The 17825-nt window shown below is 42.7% G+C and overlaps 1 protein-coding gene across 1 annotated transcript in view; it reads right to left on the bottom strand.

The window, feature by feature from the left end:
* The window catches only part of LOC126412319 (germ cell nuclear acidic protein-like), a 79887-nt gene that overhangs the window by 28094 nt on the left and 33968 nt on the right, over positions 1–17825 (bottom strand). The window contains exons 5-6 of the mRNA XM_050081840.1: positions 6257–6425; positions 313–584 (exon numbers count right to left, since the gene is read on the bottom strand). Of these exons, the coding sequence (XP_049937797.1) occupies positions 313–584; positions 6257–6425 (441 nt within the window). The remainder of the gene's footprint in view (positions 1–312; positions 585–6256; positions 6426–17825) is intronic.

Here is a 17825-nt window from a genome sequence, read left to right as displayed (position 1 = left end):
ATTAAAAGAATTTCTGAATGACAACTCCTTCTACTCCATAGAGGAATTTTTAGATATAAATTAAGAAAAAAAAACAAAAAAACAAAAATATTAAAAAATAAAAAATAATAAAAAAAATAAAAAATAAAGAAAAACAAAAAACACAAAAAAATAAAGTTGTTATATTAACTTAAGTATGTTGTTAAATTAACCTAATTATGTCATGTATTGGAAAATTCGACTCGTTCCACATCATTACGAAATATCGTATTCATGATCCATGGAACTAGTATTAATCTAATCTAATGTAAATATAAGATGAGAATATGTTACCTTTTTGTGGCTGTTTTTGATAAGGTCTCTCAGTTCTATCGTTAGTAGATGGTATGATTGAGGGAATGTCAGAATCATCTTCAGTGTCCTCTGATGCTGTGTCTGATGATACAGTCTCCACATCTGGACTAGAGTCCACCTTTGTACTTTCATTTCCTTTCTGTTCCGCACCAGGTCCCTTTGTTTCCTTATCTGAAGCTTCTGCTTCGCTTTCAGCAAATTTAAGTACTACAGGATGTATTTCCTCAGATTCTGCATAGATTTTCTTAGTCCTGGATTAGCAATGAAATATTTAGAATTAATAAATGACAATCAGAAGACCATGTTTAGTATTATGCAATACTAAATCACAATAAAGAAAATTATGTAAGGCTTGGCAATTATAATCTTAAGTAAACTACATTATTCTCACCCTTCACTGCCCACAACAGGGGGAGAAAAAAAAAAAAAAAATTATGAGCCGGAGGGAGGCAGGGAAGAACGGCAATTATGAAAGGCACTGGAGACCGGTGGAAAAACGATGTTATCCCTACTACACATACAAATTATTTTTAAGTGAAGATACAAAACAGGAAACCTTCAGCACATAAATTGGGAGCAGTTTAAATAAGGCCTCCCTAACTTCCATAAAATTAACTACCATGTCAAAACAAATTCTGCACTTACATATCAAAATTATTGTTTTTCCTTTCCATCATAATTTTCTTATTTGGAGAGCACGCAACACATTAACATGGATTGATTCTTTAAAACTGAAGTTTTATTTATTTATTTATTTTTTTTAACTTAAATTAAAGCAATATGAAACCAATACAGAGAGAGAATTTACACTGGCAGTTCAGCTAGTGAATTGGCATTCTTCAAACAATGTAGAGACACATGGCTACACTGACCTGAAGCTGTTGCTTAACTGAGCACTTGCAGCAGCAGCAACAGAAGTGAGAGAGAGAGAGAGAGAGAGAGAGAGAGAGAGAGAGAGAGAGAGAGGGGGGGGGGGGTGGAGCCACTTTGGGGGGGGGGGCAGAAAGCACTGCGTACTGGAAATCCTTGGCATTGTTAATACTGCTCTAGCCACGTTGGATGTTTCTTTGAATTAACTGAACTAACAAGACCAAGCCACATTTGATGCAAACAAGTGATAGGCAACTCGTCAATCAAATCCACATGTCAACACTACTCTTGTGTGTTACTGCATCAACACATCCCACAGAACATTTTTGATTTCTTGTACTGCTGGAGCCCAATATCATATATATTATGACTATTACTTTTGGCCAGAACTTTGCCACTTACAATGCATTTTCTGCTCCTCGATGAAGTTCACCTTCCAAGTAGGAACCAGGACACAGTTGACAGTGAAGCATATGATGAACATTCTGGTCTTCTCTACAGTAACACTGAATATCATCTTGATCAGTGAAGCCCATCCTGTCGAATTAATCTTTGATTTGCCAAACCCAGATCTCAGTTTGGTCAGTGATTTACAAGTAATCCACTTTGCACCATAGCCAGGAGGCATAGTTTCTGAAACTCTTTCCAATCAGGGGGGAGATAGGTTGCAGCCCTCCATAGTTGCCACCCAGCTTTTTCAGCAGTGGTTCCAAGTGTTGACTATGCTCTTAGGAAACTTGACCTCAACTTCACTTGCTGCAGTTACAGTTTGTGCCCTTATAGGAAATGAGTTCTCTCCTGCTCCACTTTTTCTTTCTTTCTTTCTTTACTTTGCAGCTATTTCTCTTCAAACAGGAGGTGATGCTAGTCTTGCATTCCTGTGATGTGGTCAAGCTATTCAAATAGGGAGGATTTCAAACAACCTGTTATGATTCTGAAAGGGTCACTGAGAGCTATGACCACCTGTTTGGCATGTGTTTAATTATACCAAACAAGATGTGCAAACTCTGCCACAGAAACAGCATCAGGGCACAGTTTCAGTTTGATTATCCCGCTATGATCTGTTCAATTTCCATAGAAGATTGTGCGAGAATATTATGAAAAAGACAGATTGGTAATCACCATATAGCAGAGATGTCGAGTCGCAGACAGGCACAACAGAAAGACTACTAAACAAGTAAGTTTTCAGCCAGAAAGCCTTCTTCTGAATTAGACAAAACACACGCGCACACACACACACACACACACACACACACACACACACACACACACACAAACAACGTATTCATGCAAACAGTTTACACACACACGACCACTGTCTAGCTGCTTAGGCCAGACTGCCAGTAACTGTGCCTAGTGGGAGAAGCAGTCTGGGTGATGGGAGTCAGGAGGAGACTGGGGCAGGGAGGAGGAGGGATAGCAGGGTTTGGGTGGGGAACAATGAAGTGCTGCTTGTGGAAGCATACAGTTCAATGATTATTTAATCTTTTTCTCATGTTCATCTCCTTCATTGGCAGTCCCATCTGAGAGATCCAAATGGGGGACTATGCCAGAATCTTTTGCCAATAGAGAGATCATCATGACACTTTTCCAATTACAGGCAAAGTGTCCTATGGAGACATGTTGTGTGTCTTTAATGCAGTAGTTTCCATTGCCTTCTGCAACCTCACGCCAGTGATCATTGCCGATTCCGCTGCCTTTCAGGGTAGTGGTCATTTCAGGGGCAAGTGCCCTGAACCTCTGTCCGCTCCTCCGCCCTCTTTCGGAAGGTCATGGGCAGAATGAGGATGACCAATGTATCCTACATTACGATAACCCCCCTCCAGCCCCACTCACTCACTGACTCACTCACGCTTGTGTGTGTGTGTGTGTGTGTGTGTGTGTGTGTGTGTGTGTGTGTGTGTGTGTGGGGGGGGGGGGGGGGGGGGGTAAGCACACACATGCACACTTCTGTCTGAAAGGCCGATCAGCTGGAAGCTCAAATGTATAGTAGCCTTTTTCATTGTGACCTTCTGCAACCCATCTCCTCTGTATGGTGAGTAGCAGATTTAGCCTTTTCATTAATACTGTTGTTATTCCATAGTGGACTTCCCACTGTTTGATTAAACCAAACCAGACCAGACATCTCTAACCTGGAATCACACTGACTGGAGTACAATTGCCTTTAGTGATGAGTTCTGCTTCAAACTGAGCCCCAACGATTAGCGAAGACATGTCTTCAGATGCTTTGGACAGAGGTGGGATATCAACCTGACTGTCACCCACTACGTAGCCCAACAAGCAGGAATGATGGTCTGAGGTGCCATTTCTTTTCCTAGCAGAGCACCTTTGGTTGTCATCAGCAGCAGCCTTAGAGCACAGTGGTAAGGCAACAATATTCACGCCCCATTTTGTTGCCCTTTATAGCAAGCCATCTTGGGCTTACATTTCAGCAAGATAATGCCTGCCTGAACATAATGAGAGTTTCTACTGCTTGTCTTTGTGCTTGCCAAACACTACATGGCTAGCAAGGTTGCCAGATTTCCCCCAACTGAGAATGTTGAGCATTATAGGCGTAGTCCAACCAGCCAGAGATTTTCATGCTCTGATTTGCCAGTTGGACAAAATATCCCTCAGGAGGACATTCTGCACCTCTATCAATCAGTGTCAAGCCAAACAACTGCCTGCATATGTTGACCTGCTTAATTTGTCAAGTTCTCTCTCTTGAAATGACCATCCAATTTTCTGAAATCGTGCTCATGTGTGTGTTTGTACATGTACATCACATCTACCAATTTCCATCCCATTCAGATAATTCCTTCATTGTGAGTCTTTTTGTCTGAAGAGTGTAACAGAAATCACTATGTCTCCTTCACCAAATTATGTCAGGTCCTATAGCCTATAGGACCTATAGGCTATAGGTATTATAATTATCTAAGATGGCAAAGGACTTTGAAGAATAGTTGAGCAAAAAGGACAGTTTCTTTGAAAAGAGATTGCAAGCTGAATATCAACAACAGTAAAAGAAGGGCAATGTAATGTAGTCAATTAAATCGGGTGACACTGAAGTAATGACACAAAGTAGTAGATAAGTTTCTATTTGGGCAGCAAAGTAACTGATAAAGGACGGAAATATAGAAGATATAAAATGCAGACTGGCAATAGCAAGAAAGGAATTTCTAAAAAAGAGCAGCTTGTTAACATTTAATATAAATTTAAGTATTAATAAGATCTTTCTGAAAGTATAAGTCTAGGGTGTAGCCTTGTACATAAATGAAAAGTCAGCAATAAGCAATTTAGAGGAGGAGGGAATAGTATATTTTGAAATGTTCTACAGAAGAATGCTGAAGATTAGATAGTCAGGTCAAATAACTAATGAAGTTGCACTTAAACAAATTAGGGAAAACAGAACTTTTAGGGCACATCTTGACAGGTGACTTCCTGAGGCATGAAGGAACTGCCAATTTGGTAAAGGCGTGTAGCATGCAGGGTAAAAATTGCAGCAAGGGAGACATAGGCACGAATATGGTAAGCAGGTTCAAATGGGTATAGCTTGCCATTCTGCATCAGCATCTAGTTTACTGTTAAGTTTCCAAAAGTGTACATTTATCTTGTGAAAAGACCTTTAAGATTAATCTTTCTTCCTGCAAACCATTTGCAACTGAAAGCGAAAAAGGTAGAAGTGACTGGCACATGAAGCAGCCTCCGCCAAACATCATGAAATGGCTTGCAGAATGTAGATATAGATGTAGATGCAGTAATTAGTTAGACGAAGAGGCTTGCATAAGGTAGACTATGTGGCTCATCAAACCAGTCTTCAGGCAACAATAAGCAAGAACAAAACTTAATGGGTTCTTCTTGCAAAAATGATATAGTCTTTTGACCTACCCCTAACATTACTTGCTGCAAGCCATAGCTCACAAATGGGCTAACTGTTTGTGTATAAATGTCAGAACAAATTAGAACTAATACTTGTGGCACTTATCTCAGTACCATGCTGCTAAGTGATAATGCATTGCCAAAAATTACAAAGGTAGTACAATATCCCATATTATCACAACAATACCATGCCTCACTATTGGAAATGAATATTTCATGGCATATCAAAACAATAAATTTTCTTTGTTTTTGTTGTTGCATTACTTTAAACAGAGTTTACGATTTTTCAGAAGACATATACTCTTCTCTCATCTTCTGGCCATAAAATGGAAGGTGAGCATATGCTTCTTGGTATGCCATGGGCATGCTGCAAATTCTTCATAGCAAGCACCACAAGCATAAATTTATTTAATAAATGAGGGTTTTTTCCACTTAGGCTGTATTTGTTTACACTACTACTTCACTCCAAAACTAGTTTCAGCTTTTTAAGCCATTATTGAGAGTTAAGCTAGAAAACAGTGCCACACACATGAAAATAATAGTGTAATAATTTCAAATGTCCAATTGTACTAGGCATTTCACAATGAAGAAGCAGCAGCAGCAGCAGCAGCAGCATCATCAATTTAAGTTGAGTATTTCTTCATATGTAACAAATATTTTATAACTAATTATTGAAAATCTTTCTGACTGGAGATAACTTACACAGTCCTCCTGAATTCCCAACAAAACTGCACACAAATAATGACAATTCACATCTGTTAAAAATAGGACAAGATGCTGAATTGGGAGAATACTACACCATGGCTAACAACTGTAATTACCAGCTGTGAGACACGTACACAGTATCTTGCCAATTACTAGAAAAGGTGTTTATCGCATGTAATTTTTGGTTTATTCACAGCAATGCTTCATTTCATATCACTTTTAGAAAGTGATAGTTGAGCACAGTCAACTGTGCATCGTTAGAAAACAATTGGATTTGTATTAGTGTGTATAAAATGGAAACCAACTCAACAGAACACTCTGAAGCACACCATTAATAGAACACCCTTGTTATTTCATTACAGACCATTTATCTTCATTTGTTTGATAAATCCTATGATAATGGAAAATACTATATGAAATAAAACGACAAATGACAATAAGTCGAGCAATGTGGTAAGAACTATGGTTACAGAAAGTCACAAAGGTTTACCTTTCTGCAACAATTTTCTTCTTCTCCTCAGTCTGCAATTTATTTGTAAGTGACAAATAAAATGCTGGGCTGTTCTCTGCACTTCCATCTGTTAAGAAATTTCTCAGACTGTCTGGTGTATCCAGTTTCTGCTGAAGGAGTTTATTTTTCTTCTTCACACTCTTTATAACTGTATGAGGAAGAAAGTATTTATTAGAATGGTTCTTTGTCACTAGTAAAACAGAAACTACTCAATTGAAATAACTACTTGGAGATATGTTTGAAGAACAGATTTTGCACAGTGTATATTAATAACAACTTGCTAGACCTAGAATACTAACTTCATCAATTATGTGTTTATCTAGTTCGCAGGATTGAAGATTAACATTATGCCATCCAGCGACACCACAGTGGTGTCATGTGCATAGTATCGATCAGAGGCCGGTGACAGCACTTTAGTATCTTTTGCGTTCTGTTGGTCTTTTGTTTCGGTAACAATAAGTTACACATGTCAACAAGTGCGTGCCCTTTCATCATGTCAGACGAAAGAGACGATATGATTATTTACGATGAATGTGTGGACGTCTGAATATAAAAAAAATGAAAGTGAAGCAGAATGATCAGAAGATAGTGAAATACATCCAAGAAGAATTCGGCGAATGCTAAGGTTGCCAACTGATTCGGATGAATCAAAAGGAGACGACAATGCACAGTGGTCAGACTTTGATTTACTGAGGACCAACAATAAATTTGAAGGATCTCCCGGTCCAAACATATTTCCCAAAGATACACAGAGTGCCGAGGATATTGTAGAATTGTATATTGAGAACAATGTATTTGAATGTATTAGCAATGAAACCAACAAGTACTATAGTCACAATTGCAATAGAAGGAAACTAGATTTTAAAAATGCCAAATTTGTTGACGTTACGGGACCCGAACTTAAAAAATGGTTTGGGCTTGCTATTCTTATGGGAATTGTAAAAAAAGCAATGATCGATGATTATTGGTCAATGAATCTGTTGATAGAGACACCGATATTTCGCAAAATGATGTCCTCCAACGGATTCAGACAAATATTATCATTTTTACATTTTTCCGACAACAACAATAATTCAGATAATGCCGACCGGCTTTTCAAAGTGCAATTCGTAATTTATTATTTTTCCAAAAAGTTTAAAGAAACCTTTAATCCAAGTAAAAACATCTCGGTTGATGAAGGAATGATACTGTGGCATGGACCGTTAAATTTTAAAGTTTACAATCCTTAGAAAATTACGAAATATGACATACTCATTCGGATGCTGTGTGATTTGAGTACAGGATACATTTCCTCATTCAAGATATATAGCGGTGCTGGACAGTCTTTAGCAAAAACAGTGATGGAACTATTGACACCTTCTTATGGAAAGTGACATGACCTCTACATGGATAATTATTATAACAATGTAGAACTTGCAGAGAAGTTACTTGAAAAGAAAATTCAAGTTTGTGGAATGATACGGCAAAATATAGGATTTCCAGAAAAATTAAAGCACCCAAAAGTCAATGCTCTACAAGACATAATGCCACTTTGACTGACACTCAAAAAAATGTAGAAAAACCAATTACACAAAAAAAACTGAAAGTGTATTAGACTACAACAAATACATGAAAGGAATGGATCAGGCAGACCAATATTTGAGTTATTACCCTATATACAGAAAAACTATAAAATAGTCAAAAAAGGTTTGCATGTACCTCTTTAATTGCGTATTATTTAATGTGTTCCGTACATGGTAATATTTCAATACAGATAAGAGTCTCAGGTTTCACAATTTTTTATTGAAAGTGTCCGATTTGTGGATAAAAGACCATGTACCTGCCTCTGAGCAAAACTTGGGGGTTGCCACCACACTGCGTACGTCTCATCATGATCTGGTTGACAGACTGTCCGGTTATATGAAGAGACACCAGCTAATACTTATTTCCGAAACGAATGAACGAAAACAAAGGAACTGCCATGTATTTTCCAAAAACAAAAAAAGGAGAACAATAAACTTAATGTGCAAGTCTTGTGGAGTTGCGTTACATCTTAGAGATTGTTTTGCTGCATATCATACGAAAGATAAGTAGCAAGTACCAAAGACAATGGAAATAAACAAATATATGAAACAAACAAATTTTTTATTTATTTACGTATGTATATCTTCGAAATTTTATGAAAGTAGGAGAACAGGGTTTTGAACTTATGAAAACTAATGACGATATTAGTAAAACTTAACAATTTATAATCTCCCAATAATTTCAAGAACAGCTGGCGACAAGCCAAGTAATCCGAACTAGTGCAGCCGGCGCCAAGCGAATACATTTGTACGATACAAGCGGATAGTGAAGTGTTAATCATCAACACACTGCTACTAATATGGTACACTCAATGATCTTTTTTGAAAAATATCTACACCTAAATACATACAACGCAAGCCATTATATGGTATATGGTGGAGCATACCTTGTACCACTACTAGTAATTCCATTCTTTGTTTCACTCACATAAGGAGTGAGAGGAGGGAAAGATTGTCTAAATGCCTCCATACGAGACTTAATTTCTCTTATCTTGTCTTGTCTTCACTGTCCTTGTGCGAAATGTATGTTGACAGCAGTAGAATAATTGTAGAGTTTGCTGCAAATGCCTATTCTCTAGCATGCCTCTGAATTGCTTTGACACCTTCCCTGAATCCAGCCTGCTGGGGATCCCAAACACACCAGCAGTACCAAAAAATGGGTTGTACAAGTGTTCTCTATGCAGTCTCCATTATAAATGAGCTACACTTTCCTAAAATTCTCCCAATAAACTGAGGTCTACCAATTCACCTTCCCTATTCCCACTTATGAGCTTGTTCCATTTCATTTTGCTTACAGCCTCACACCTACATATCCAACAAACTTTACTGTACCAAACAGCACATCACTAACACTGTATTCCAACATTTCATGATTGTTTTTCCTACTCATCTGCTTTAACACACATTTTTCTATATTTATAGTAAACTGCCATTCATCACACCAAATAGATATTCTGTCCACACCATCTTGTATCCTTCTACAATCACTCAACAATGATACTACAAGCATCATGAAGGCCTTGTTGGCCGAAAGCTTACTTTCTGACAGTCTTCTTGTTGTGCCTACATGCGACTGCTACTCAGCATCTCCCTTTATGGTGAGTAGCAACTATCTTTTTCACAACATTCTCACACACTATCCTGGATTTTCCATTGTTTAAATTGAGATATGGTGTTCCAAAGCGGCATTATGCCCTCTTCCAATACTGAAAATGTATCTATGATTAGTTGTTTGTGCAAGAAGAGTTATTTACCTGTTCATTAATAGCACTGATGGGCTTCAACTATGTTACGGACACTTTCAATGAGGTGTCAATGTCTGTGGAGGAGTGGTAGTCCATTCTTTCTCAAGACTTGAAACCAGAGAGGGTAGGGTCTGGAGGAAAGCCAATGTTCTAATTCATCTCAAAGGTGTTCCACTGGGCTTTGGTTGGGACTTTGAGCAGCCCAGTCTATTTTAGGACTGTTCTTGTCCACAGAACACTGCCTCATCTCCAAGGCATTTCCCTGAGGAGCTGCTCTATCGTTGTACCCCTTTCTATTCAACTCCCTACACACAGTCATGGTGCTAGCTGGACTGCTGTTAACATTTTGGAACTCACAAATGATTCCTTCTTCGGATTTCATGCTCTTTCTTACAGCCATCCGCCACAATGCTTGACAGTCCCTGTCCACAGTACACGACATCTCCATGGTCTTTATTTAGATGTAGCTATTCCTCCACATTTCCACTCCACATCAACACTCATCACCAACAGCTGACTTGGGCAGCTTTAATAGGACTGAAATATCCCTGACGGATTTGTTACTCAGGTGACATCCAGTGACTGGTTTACATTCAAAGTCACTGTGCTTTCATGATCCACCCATTCTGCTGTTACTGCTCTATTTACAACACTATACTCCCCACCTTGTTTTATACTGATGGGTAAGCCTCTCATGACATTTAGTACTCAATTCCACAATACATAACAGTTGTATCCTATTGATATGATTGTGTACCTTCTGGCATTCAACTGTCAGCGTCTATCTCAATGCAGCATAATAATGAAAACATTCACACACAATTTCAACCATTTGAGAGCAGAACAATCGACAAGAAGGGCTCAGTCACATAATGACAATTTTTAAATTGTAATGGATACTATAAACTACCACATTTTACGGACTGTAAGACACTTTTTTCTTTGAAAAATTGCCTCCAAAATTCAGGTGCATCTTATACTTAAAAGTAATATAAAAATGTCCAAGGTTTGATTTAAAATTCCTATCAGCCTTAAAAATGGTCATATTCCATGCTGTGGGAAACTTACCTATATCCGGCAATACTGGATTCAACTGGTGGCAGCAGCAGTGCACCAATGTGACAAACATAAGTTGCAGGGATTCACTAGCTTGCTAACACTGTTCAACTTCTGCCCTACCATCACAAACCCATAACACTGTCCAGCCTATGATGCATCATTGCAATCAACAACTTGAACTGAAAGTGGTCTGTGTTATCAGTAACACTACAATATTGTTATTAGTAGTAAGTTTCATAATGGAAAAAATAACATGTATTCAAATGAAGCAGGCTATAAATTGAAAGTAATAGCATACACAGAAGACAATGGAAACAGAGCAGCTGGGCAGCATTTCAGCCCTCCACCAACAGAAAAAAAACAATTCATGATTTGCAGGTTAGTAAAGAGCTGAAAAAAAAAATTAGGAAGACTACATGTGCAAATAGAGGACTGAATGCAAAAGGACGTATTGAAATGTATTAAAGGACACTCTCAAAATAACACTGGAATTAATACAAAAATGACTCAAATACACACTCATAAGGTAGCGCTAGAGTGGAACTTAACAGACTTTACGGGTAGTGTTGGTTGGTGCAACAGATTTATGAAGCATCATGCATCTAGCATGTGAACCAACAACCAAAATATCTCACAAAATGCCACAAGGGGATGAAGAGAAAATATTATCTTATTATTCGACATCGAAAGAAAACCAGTGTGGAACTAAGCCAAATAGCGAATATTCATGCAACTCCTCTGACATTTGATGTGCCGAGTAACAGAACTGTTGCCATGAAAGGTGCTAAAACTAACTATAAAAAACAAAGATGCTGTGACTTACCAAACGAGAGAGTGCTGGTAGATAGACACAATAAAAAACACACAAACACGCACACAAATTTCAAGTTTTTGCAACCCAAGGTTGCTTTAGCAGGAAAATGGGAAGGAGAGGGAAAGACGAAAGGATGTGGGTTTTATAGGGGAGGGTGAGGAGTCATTCCAATCCCGGGAGTGGGAAGACTTACCTTAGGGGGAAAAAAAAGGACAGGTATACGCGCCCCCCCCCCCCCCCCCCCCCCCCCCCACACACACACTCATCCGCACATATACAGACACAGGCAGACATGCGCAATTTTATGCGAGAACAGAATTTTATTGGGTTCTTGACAAGATCTTTTTCTGAAGTATGACAGTGGTGATAGTTGTACACTTCATACTGCGATCTTTTTGCAAACACATGAATCTATTATCTTTTAACTATCATCATCTGCAAGTTCTCTTTTGAACCGAGACTACAACCTACAACAATCTTTGCTTCCTCGGCATTTCTCGAATTTTGTTATTCAACTAGTGTGGGTCTTTCTCATCCTTAACCCACTTGGTGCTCAATGCATACTTCTCCAGAGCATGAATTACAATGCATTTAAACTTTGCCCATAATTCCTCTAAGTCCATCATACTGGAACTAAATGATGTCCATGCATTGTGTATGTGAGATGCTAACAACTGTTTATCTGCTCTTTGTAGCAAAAATACTCTCCTGGCCTTCTTGGTGGATTTATTAATGGTAATAATCATTGTCAGTATGATGACACAATCACTAATCCTTGTCTCTAATCTGACAGACACGGTCATAAAGGTCAGGCCTTAGTTACAAGGTCTACAGTATTTCCATTCCGTGTGGGCTGTCTAACTGCTCAAGACAATTGTCCTCACTAAAGTTGGGTCCCTCTCATCCTAACCATCCACAACCAATCCCCCTCTCCTCCTAAAGAAAGAGACTAATAGTTCTGAAGGCTAGGATTGTGCTTTATACTTAAACATACGTCTACTGGTAATACTAAGTTAAGTAGTGATCATCATGTCGGTCTTAATTTTACAGGTTTAACTTATTGTGCAAAGCTGAAGAGATTAGCACAGAATAGACTAGCAGGGTGAGCTGCATCAAAAGTGTCTTCATATTTAAGCAGCAGCAGCAGCAGCAGCAGCAGCAGCAGCAACAACAACAACAACAACAACAACAACAACAGAAGAAGAAGAAGAAGAAGAAGAAGGAAATATCAGTTTGCCACAAATCTAAGAATTAAATTTACACAGACACTGGCTGAGCTAAAACTGACTGCCAAGGATAATGGAATAGGATGAGTAAGATTCCCCACTAGTATACACTTTCAATTTAGCATCCCACTTGATGATCTATTTTTGCTACTTTCAGTAGAAAAAGCTTTTATACAGGTGTCAATACTAAAGACTACCACTTGGTAGCAGCAGGTCGTGCTTTTAGCTACTGTAGTTAGTACTGGCACAATCTTCCAACAGTCATCGTCATCAGCTGAAGACAGCATGCTGGGGGTCCATTAAAATAATGTGAAGCTTAGGTGAACCATTCATATCCGAAATAGTTTCGCATACTGAAACTATGCATTGATGTCATCTGTTTTCAGCACAAAAAAATTTGCACTGGACCAGGAGTCTAAACTTGATTTCCCACTTACCATGAGCAGTCATCTTAATAACTTAGGCTATCTGAGCATGCCTCCACGACCAATCCAAAATTTCATATCGCATGTAGTCACAACCCTTATGCTCACTCAATTCACGATTCCTGCACAGGGAGATAAATAATATATCATCATTTTATTCCATCAATTTTTTTTTTTTTTTTTGGTAGGGTTTAAGGGCGCTCAACTGCTGAGGTCATTAGCGCCCAGTCACTGGTGTTAGAGCACATGGAATCTGCTAAAACTCAAGGGGATGAGGGGACATCAGAAGGACCTGACTAAGATGCGGATAAAATAAGTAAAAAGGTTAAATGTCTTTGGACAAGCCAGTTAAAGTTATAAAACGCAGAATACGAGCAGCTGCTCGAGCGTCATCAGCTAAAACATCCGGCAAAGTAGATGGCAGGGACAGGATAACACGAAATTGACTAAAACGGGGACACGACAATAAAACATGGCGCACTGTTAATTCCTGACCACAAGGGCACTGCGGGGCTGGGTCACCGGAGAGCAGGTAGCGGTGGCTAAACCGGCAATGCCCAATCCGCAACCTGGTCAGAAGGACCTCCTCGCGCCGGGATGATCGGGAGGATGTTATCCAAGCAGTTGGGAGCGGTTTAACTGCCCGGAGCTTGTTTCCTTGGAGGGATGACCAAGCATCCCACCACAACGACACAAGCCTCTTACATACATCCCCACGAACGTCAGATGACGGGACACAATGGGCGGCTGGCCGAGGCAGGAGGACTGCAGCCTTGGCTGCAGCATCCGCAGCCTCATTCCCAGGCACTCCTACATGTCCGGGAACCCACAGAAAGCTGACAGAACCACCATTATCAGCGAAAGAATGGAGGGACTGCTGTATCCGTTGAATCAAGGGATGGACCGGATAGGGAGCTCCAAGGCTCTGAAGAGCACTGAGTGAGTCAGAGCATAGTACATACGATGAATGGCGGTGGCGGCGGGCATAATGAACGGCCTGATGGAGAGCAAAAAGCTCGGCCGTAAAGCTGGAACATTGGTCGAGGAGCCGGTATTTAAAGGTGGCGGCCCCGACAACAAAGGCACAGCCGACACCGTCGTCAGTTTTGGAGCCATCGGTGTAAATAAAGGTGTGACCGGCAAGTCGAGCACGAAGTTCGACAAACCGTGAGCAATACACTGCAGCCGGAGTACCCTCCTTCGGGAGTGAACTGAGGTCGAGATAAATAGGGACCGGAGCCTGGAGCCAAGGTGGTGTCGGGCTCTCACCCTCTCTGAAGGTGGTAGGGAGGGCAAAATCCAATTGTTGAAGCAGGCGACGGAAGCGGACTCCGGGGGGCAGCAGGGCAGACACATACAACCCGTACTGACGGTCGAGAGAATCGGCGAAGAAGGACTCGTAAGAGGGGTGGTCGGGCATAGACAACAGCCGGCAGGCATACCGACACAGCAGTATGTCGCGCCGGTAGGTCAATGGTAACTCGGCAGCTTCAGCATAAAGACTCTCGACAGGACTAGTGTAGAAGGCTCCGGTCGCAAGACGTATCCCCCGATGGTGGATGGAGTTGAGCCGGCATAAGAGGGATGGCCGAGCGGACGAGTAGACGAAGCTCCCATAATCCAGCTTCGATCGGACTATGGACCGATACAAGCGAAGCAGGACAGTGCGATCCGTTCCCCAAGATGAACCGCTAAGAACTCTGAGGACATTAAGGGAACGTGTACAACGGGCTGCCAAATAAGAGACATGTGGAGACCAACACAGTTTCCTGTCCAACGTGAGCCCTAGAAACTTAGTTGTGTCCACGAATGGGAGAACAACGGGACCGAGATGTAAGGATGGCGGAAGGAACGCTTTATATCGCCAAAAGTTGATACAAACCGTCTTCTCTTCAGAGAACCGGAACCCATTTGCCACGCTCCATGAGTAGAGGCTGTCTAGACAACGCTGAAGGCAGCGCTCCAGGAGGCATGTTCTCTGGGCACTGCAGTAGATCGCGAAGTCATCGACGAAGAGAGAGCCCGAGACATTAGGTGGAATGCAATCCATAATTGGATTGATCGCGATGGCAAAAAGGGCTACACTCAAGACGGAGCCTTGAGGCACTCCGTTCTCCTGGAGGAAGACGTCGGACAATACGGAACCCACACGTACCCTAAACTTTCGATCTGTTAAAAAGGAATCAATAAAAAGGGGCAGGCGACCGCGTAGGCCCCACCTGTGCATAGTGCGGAGGATACCTCCTCTCCAACAGGTATCATAAGCCTTCTCCAAGTTGAAGAACACGGCTACCGTTTGGCGCCTTCGCAAAAAGTTGTTCATGATGAATGTCGACAAGGTCACAAGGTGGTCAACAGCGGAGCGGCGGCGACGAAAGCCGCATTGGACATTAGTAAGTAGTCGTCGAGATTCAAGAATCCAGACTAACCGAGCATTAACCATGCGCTCCATCACCTTACAGACACAGCTTGTAAGAGAAATGGGGCGGTAACTAGAAGGAAGTTGTCTATCCTTCCCGGGTTTGGGTATAGGAACAACAACGGCATCACGCCAACGCATGCGGACGTGACCTTCGGTCCAGACGTGGTTGTAGGTACGAAGAAGGAAGCTTTTGCCCGCCGGAGAAAGGTGTGCCAGCATCTGAACGTGAATGGCATCTGGCCCCGGAGCAGAGGACCGGGACAGTGCAAGAGCACGTTCGAGTTCCCGCATAGTAAAGGGGGCATTATAAGTTTCCAGATTCAGCGAGTGGAAGGAAGGTCGCCGAGCCTCTTCTGCCTCTTTCCTGGGAAGGAAGGCAGGATGGTAATGGGCGGAGCTTGAAACCTCCGCGAAAAAGCGGCCAAAGGCGTTGGAGACAGCCACAGGATCAACAAGGACCTCATTACCTGAGGTCAGGCCAGGTACTGAGGAGTGGGCCTTAATGCCCAACAGCCGGCGCAGGCTACCCCATACGACAGAAGAGGGAGTAAAACTGTTAAAGGAGCTGGTGAAAGAGGCCCAACAAGCTTTTTTGCTGTCTTTGATGACTCTACGGCATTGCGCTCAGAGTCGTTTGTACTCAATACAATTCGCCAACGTAGGATGGCGGCGGAAGGTGCGTAAAGCACGTCGTCGAGCACGGATAGCGTCCCTACAAGCCTCGTTCCACCAGGGGACGGAAACGCGACGTGAAGAAGAAGTAGTACGAGGAATGGAACGTTCGGCAGCATTGATTATAACAGCCGTGAGGTATTCGACCTGACTGTCACAACTGGGAAAATCGTGGTCCGGAAAGGTCGCCAGGGAGGAGTAAAGTCCCCAGTCAGCTTTCAGTATGTTCCAGCTCGAAAGACGTGGGGATGGGGTGTGGTGCAGGAGACGAACGACACAGGGGAAGTGGTCGCTTGAATAGGTGTCCGAAAGGACATACCACTCGAACCGACGGGCAAGAGTGGTAGAACAGATCGAGAGGTCCAAGTGGGAGTAGGTATGAGTAGAGTCCGAGAGGAATGTTGGGGCGCCGGAATTGAGGCAGACAAGATTGAGATGGTTGAAGACATCCGCCAAGAGTGAGCCTCTTGGACAGGATGCAGGAGAGCCCCAAAGGGGATGATGGGCATTGAAGTCGCCAAACAATAAGAACGGCGGGGGAAGCTGAACGATCAGGTGCATCATGTCAGCCCGACTAACAGCAGATGACGGTGGAGTGTAGATGGTACAAACTGAAAAAGTAAAAGCAGAAAGAGTAATGTGGACAGCTATTGCTTGGAGTGGGGTGGTCAATGGGATGGGATGGTAATAAACATCGTCCCGAACGAGCAACATGACCCCACCATGAGCTGGGATACCGTCCACAGGGGTGAGGTCATACCGCCCCGAGGTATAGTGGGTAAAGGCAATACGGTCAGTCGGGCGCAACTTGGTTTCCTGGAGACCAAGGACGAGCGGACAGTGCAGGCGGAGGAGCAGTTGTAATTCCTCCCGATTAGATCGAATACCTCTTATGTTCCAATGAAACAACGCCATCGCTAGTCAAAAGGTTGGGGGAACGAGACGAGGGAAGAGCCGGTCACCTCGACGGCCGCGGAGGGCCAGGTTGCGAGGGAACAACGCTACAACCGACGGGAGGCGGATCCGGTTCCATCGACTCATCGCCAACCACGGCCGCTGTCCCTGGTTGTGTAGGAGGGGCCGCATCATTTGCCGACGAAAGGCCGGCGGAGCGCCTGGCAGCAGAGCGTCCCGGCGAAACTGAGGACGGCCGGGAGCAGCGACTCACGGATGGAGCGTCAGACGAAACGCACCGGGGTGGAGAGGGGGATAGAGACTTCTTCTTGGAGGCCTTCTTTGAAGGCCGAGGAGGCACAGGGATGGTGGGCTGGACCCGAAGAAGGTCCTCACGCGCGGGGTCCGTTTTGGAACGCCGGACCTCGGAAGCTGGGGTCCGGAACGTTGCCCCGATGGACGCCTGAGAAGAGGATCGCTTCTCAGGTGGCGTGGGGGGGAGGAGGAGGAGGAGGAGGAGGAGGAGGAGGAGGAGGAGGAAGGGTGGCCCCTGGGGCAGAGGGGATGGGGGCCACGGGGGAGGAGGATTTGGAAGGGAGGGATTTGGGAGGCAGAGGCAGAGCCCCCTGATGGGCGGAGGAGGCGGAGGGGGGACAGGAGAGGGGTGAGGATACCGCGGAAGGTGTGGACACAACTGAGGCGAACGAAGTGGTCAATGACACGGGATGG

Source organism: Schistocerca serialis, chromosome 7 (assembly GCF_023864345.2).
Source record: "Schistocerca serialis cubense isolate TAMUIC-IGC-003099 chromosome 7, iqSchSeri2.2, whole genome shotgun sequence".
NCBI lineage: Eukaryota > Metazoa > Arthropoda > Insecta > Orthoptera > Acrididae > Schistocerca > Schistocerca serialis.
Note: the sequence above shows the minus strand (reverse complement) of the source record. Positions and strands in the feature narration are given on the sequence as shown.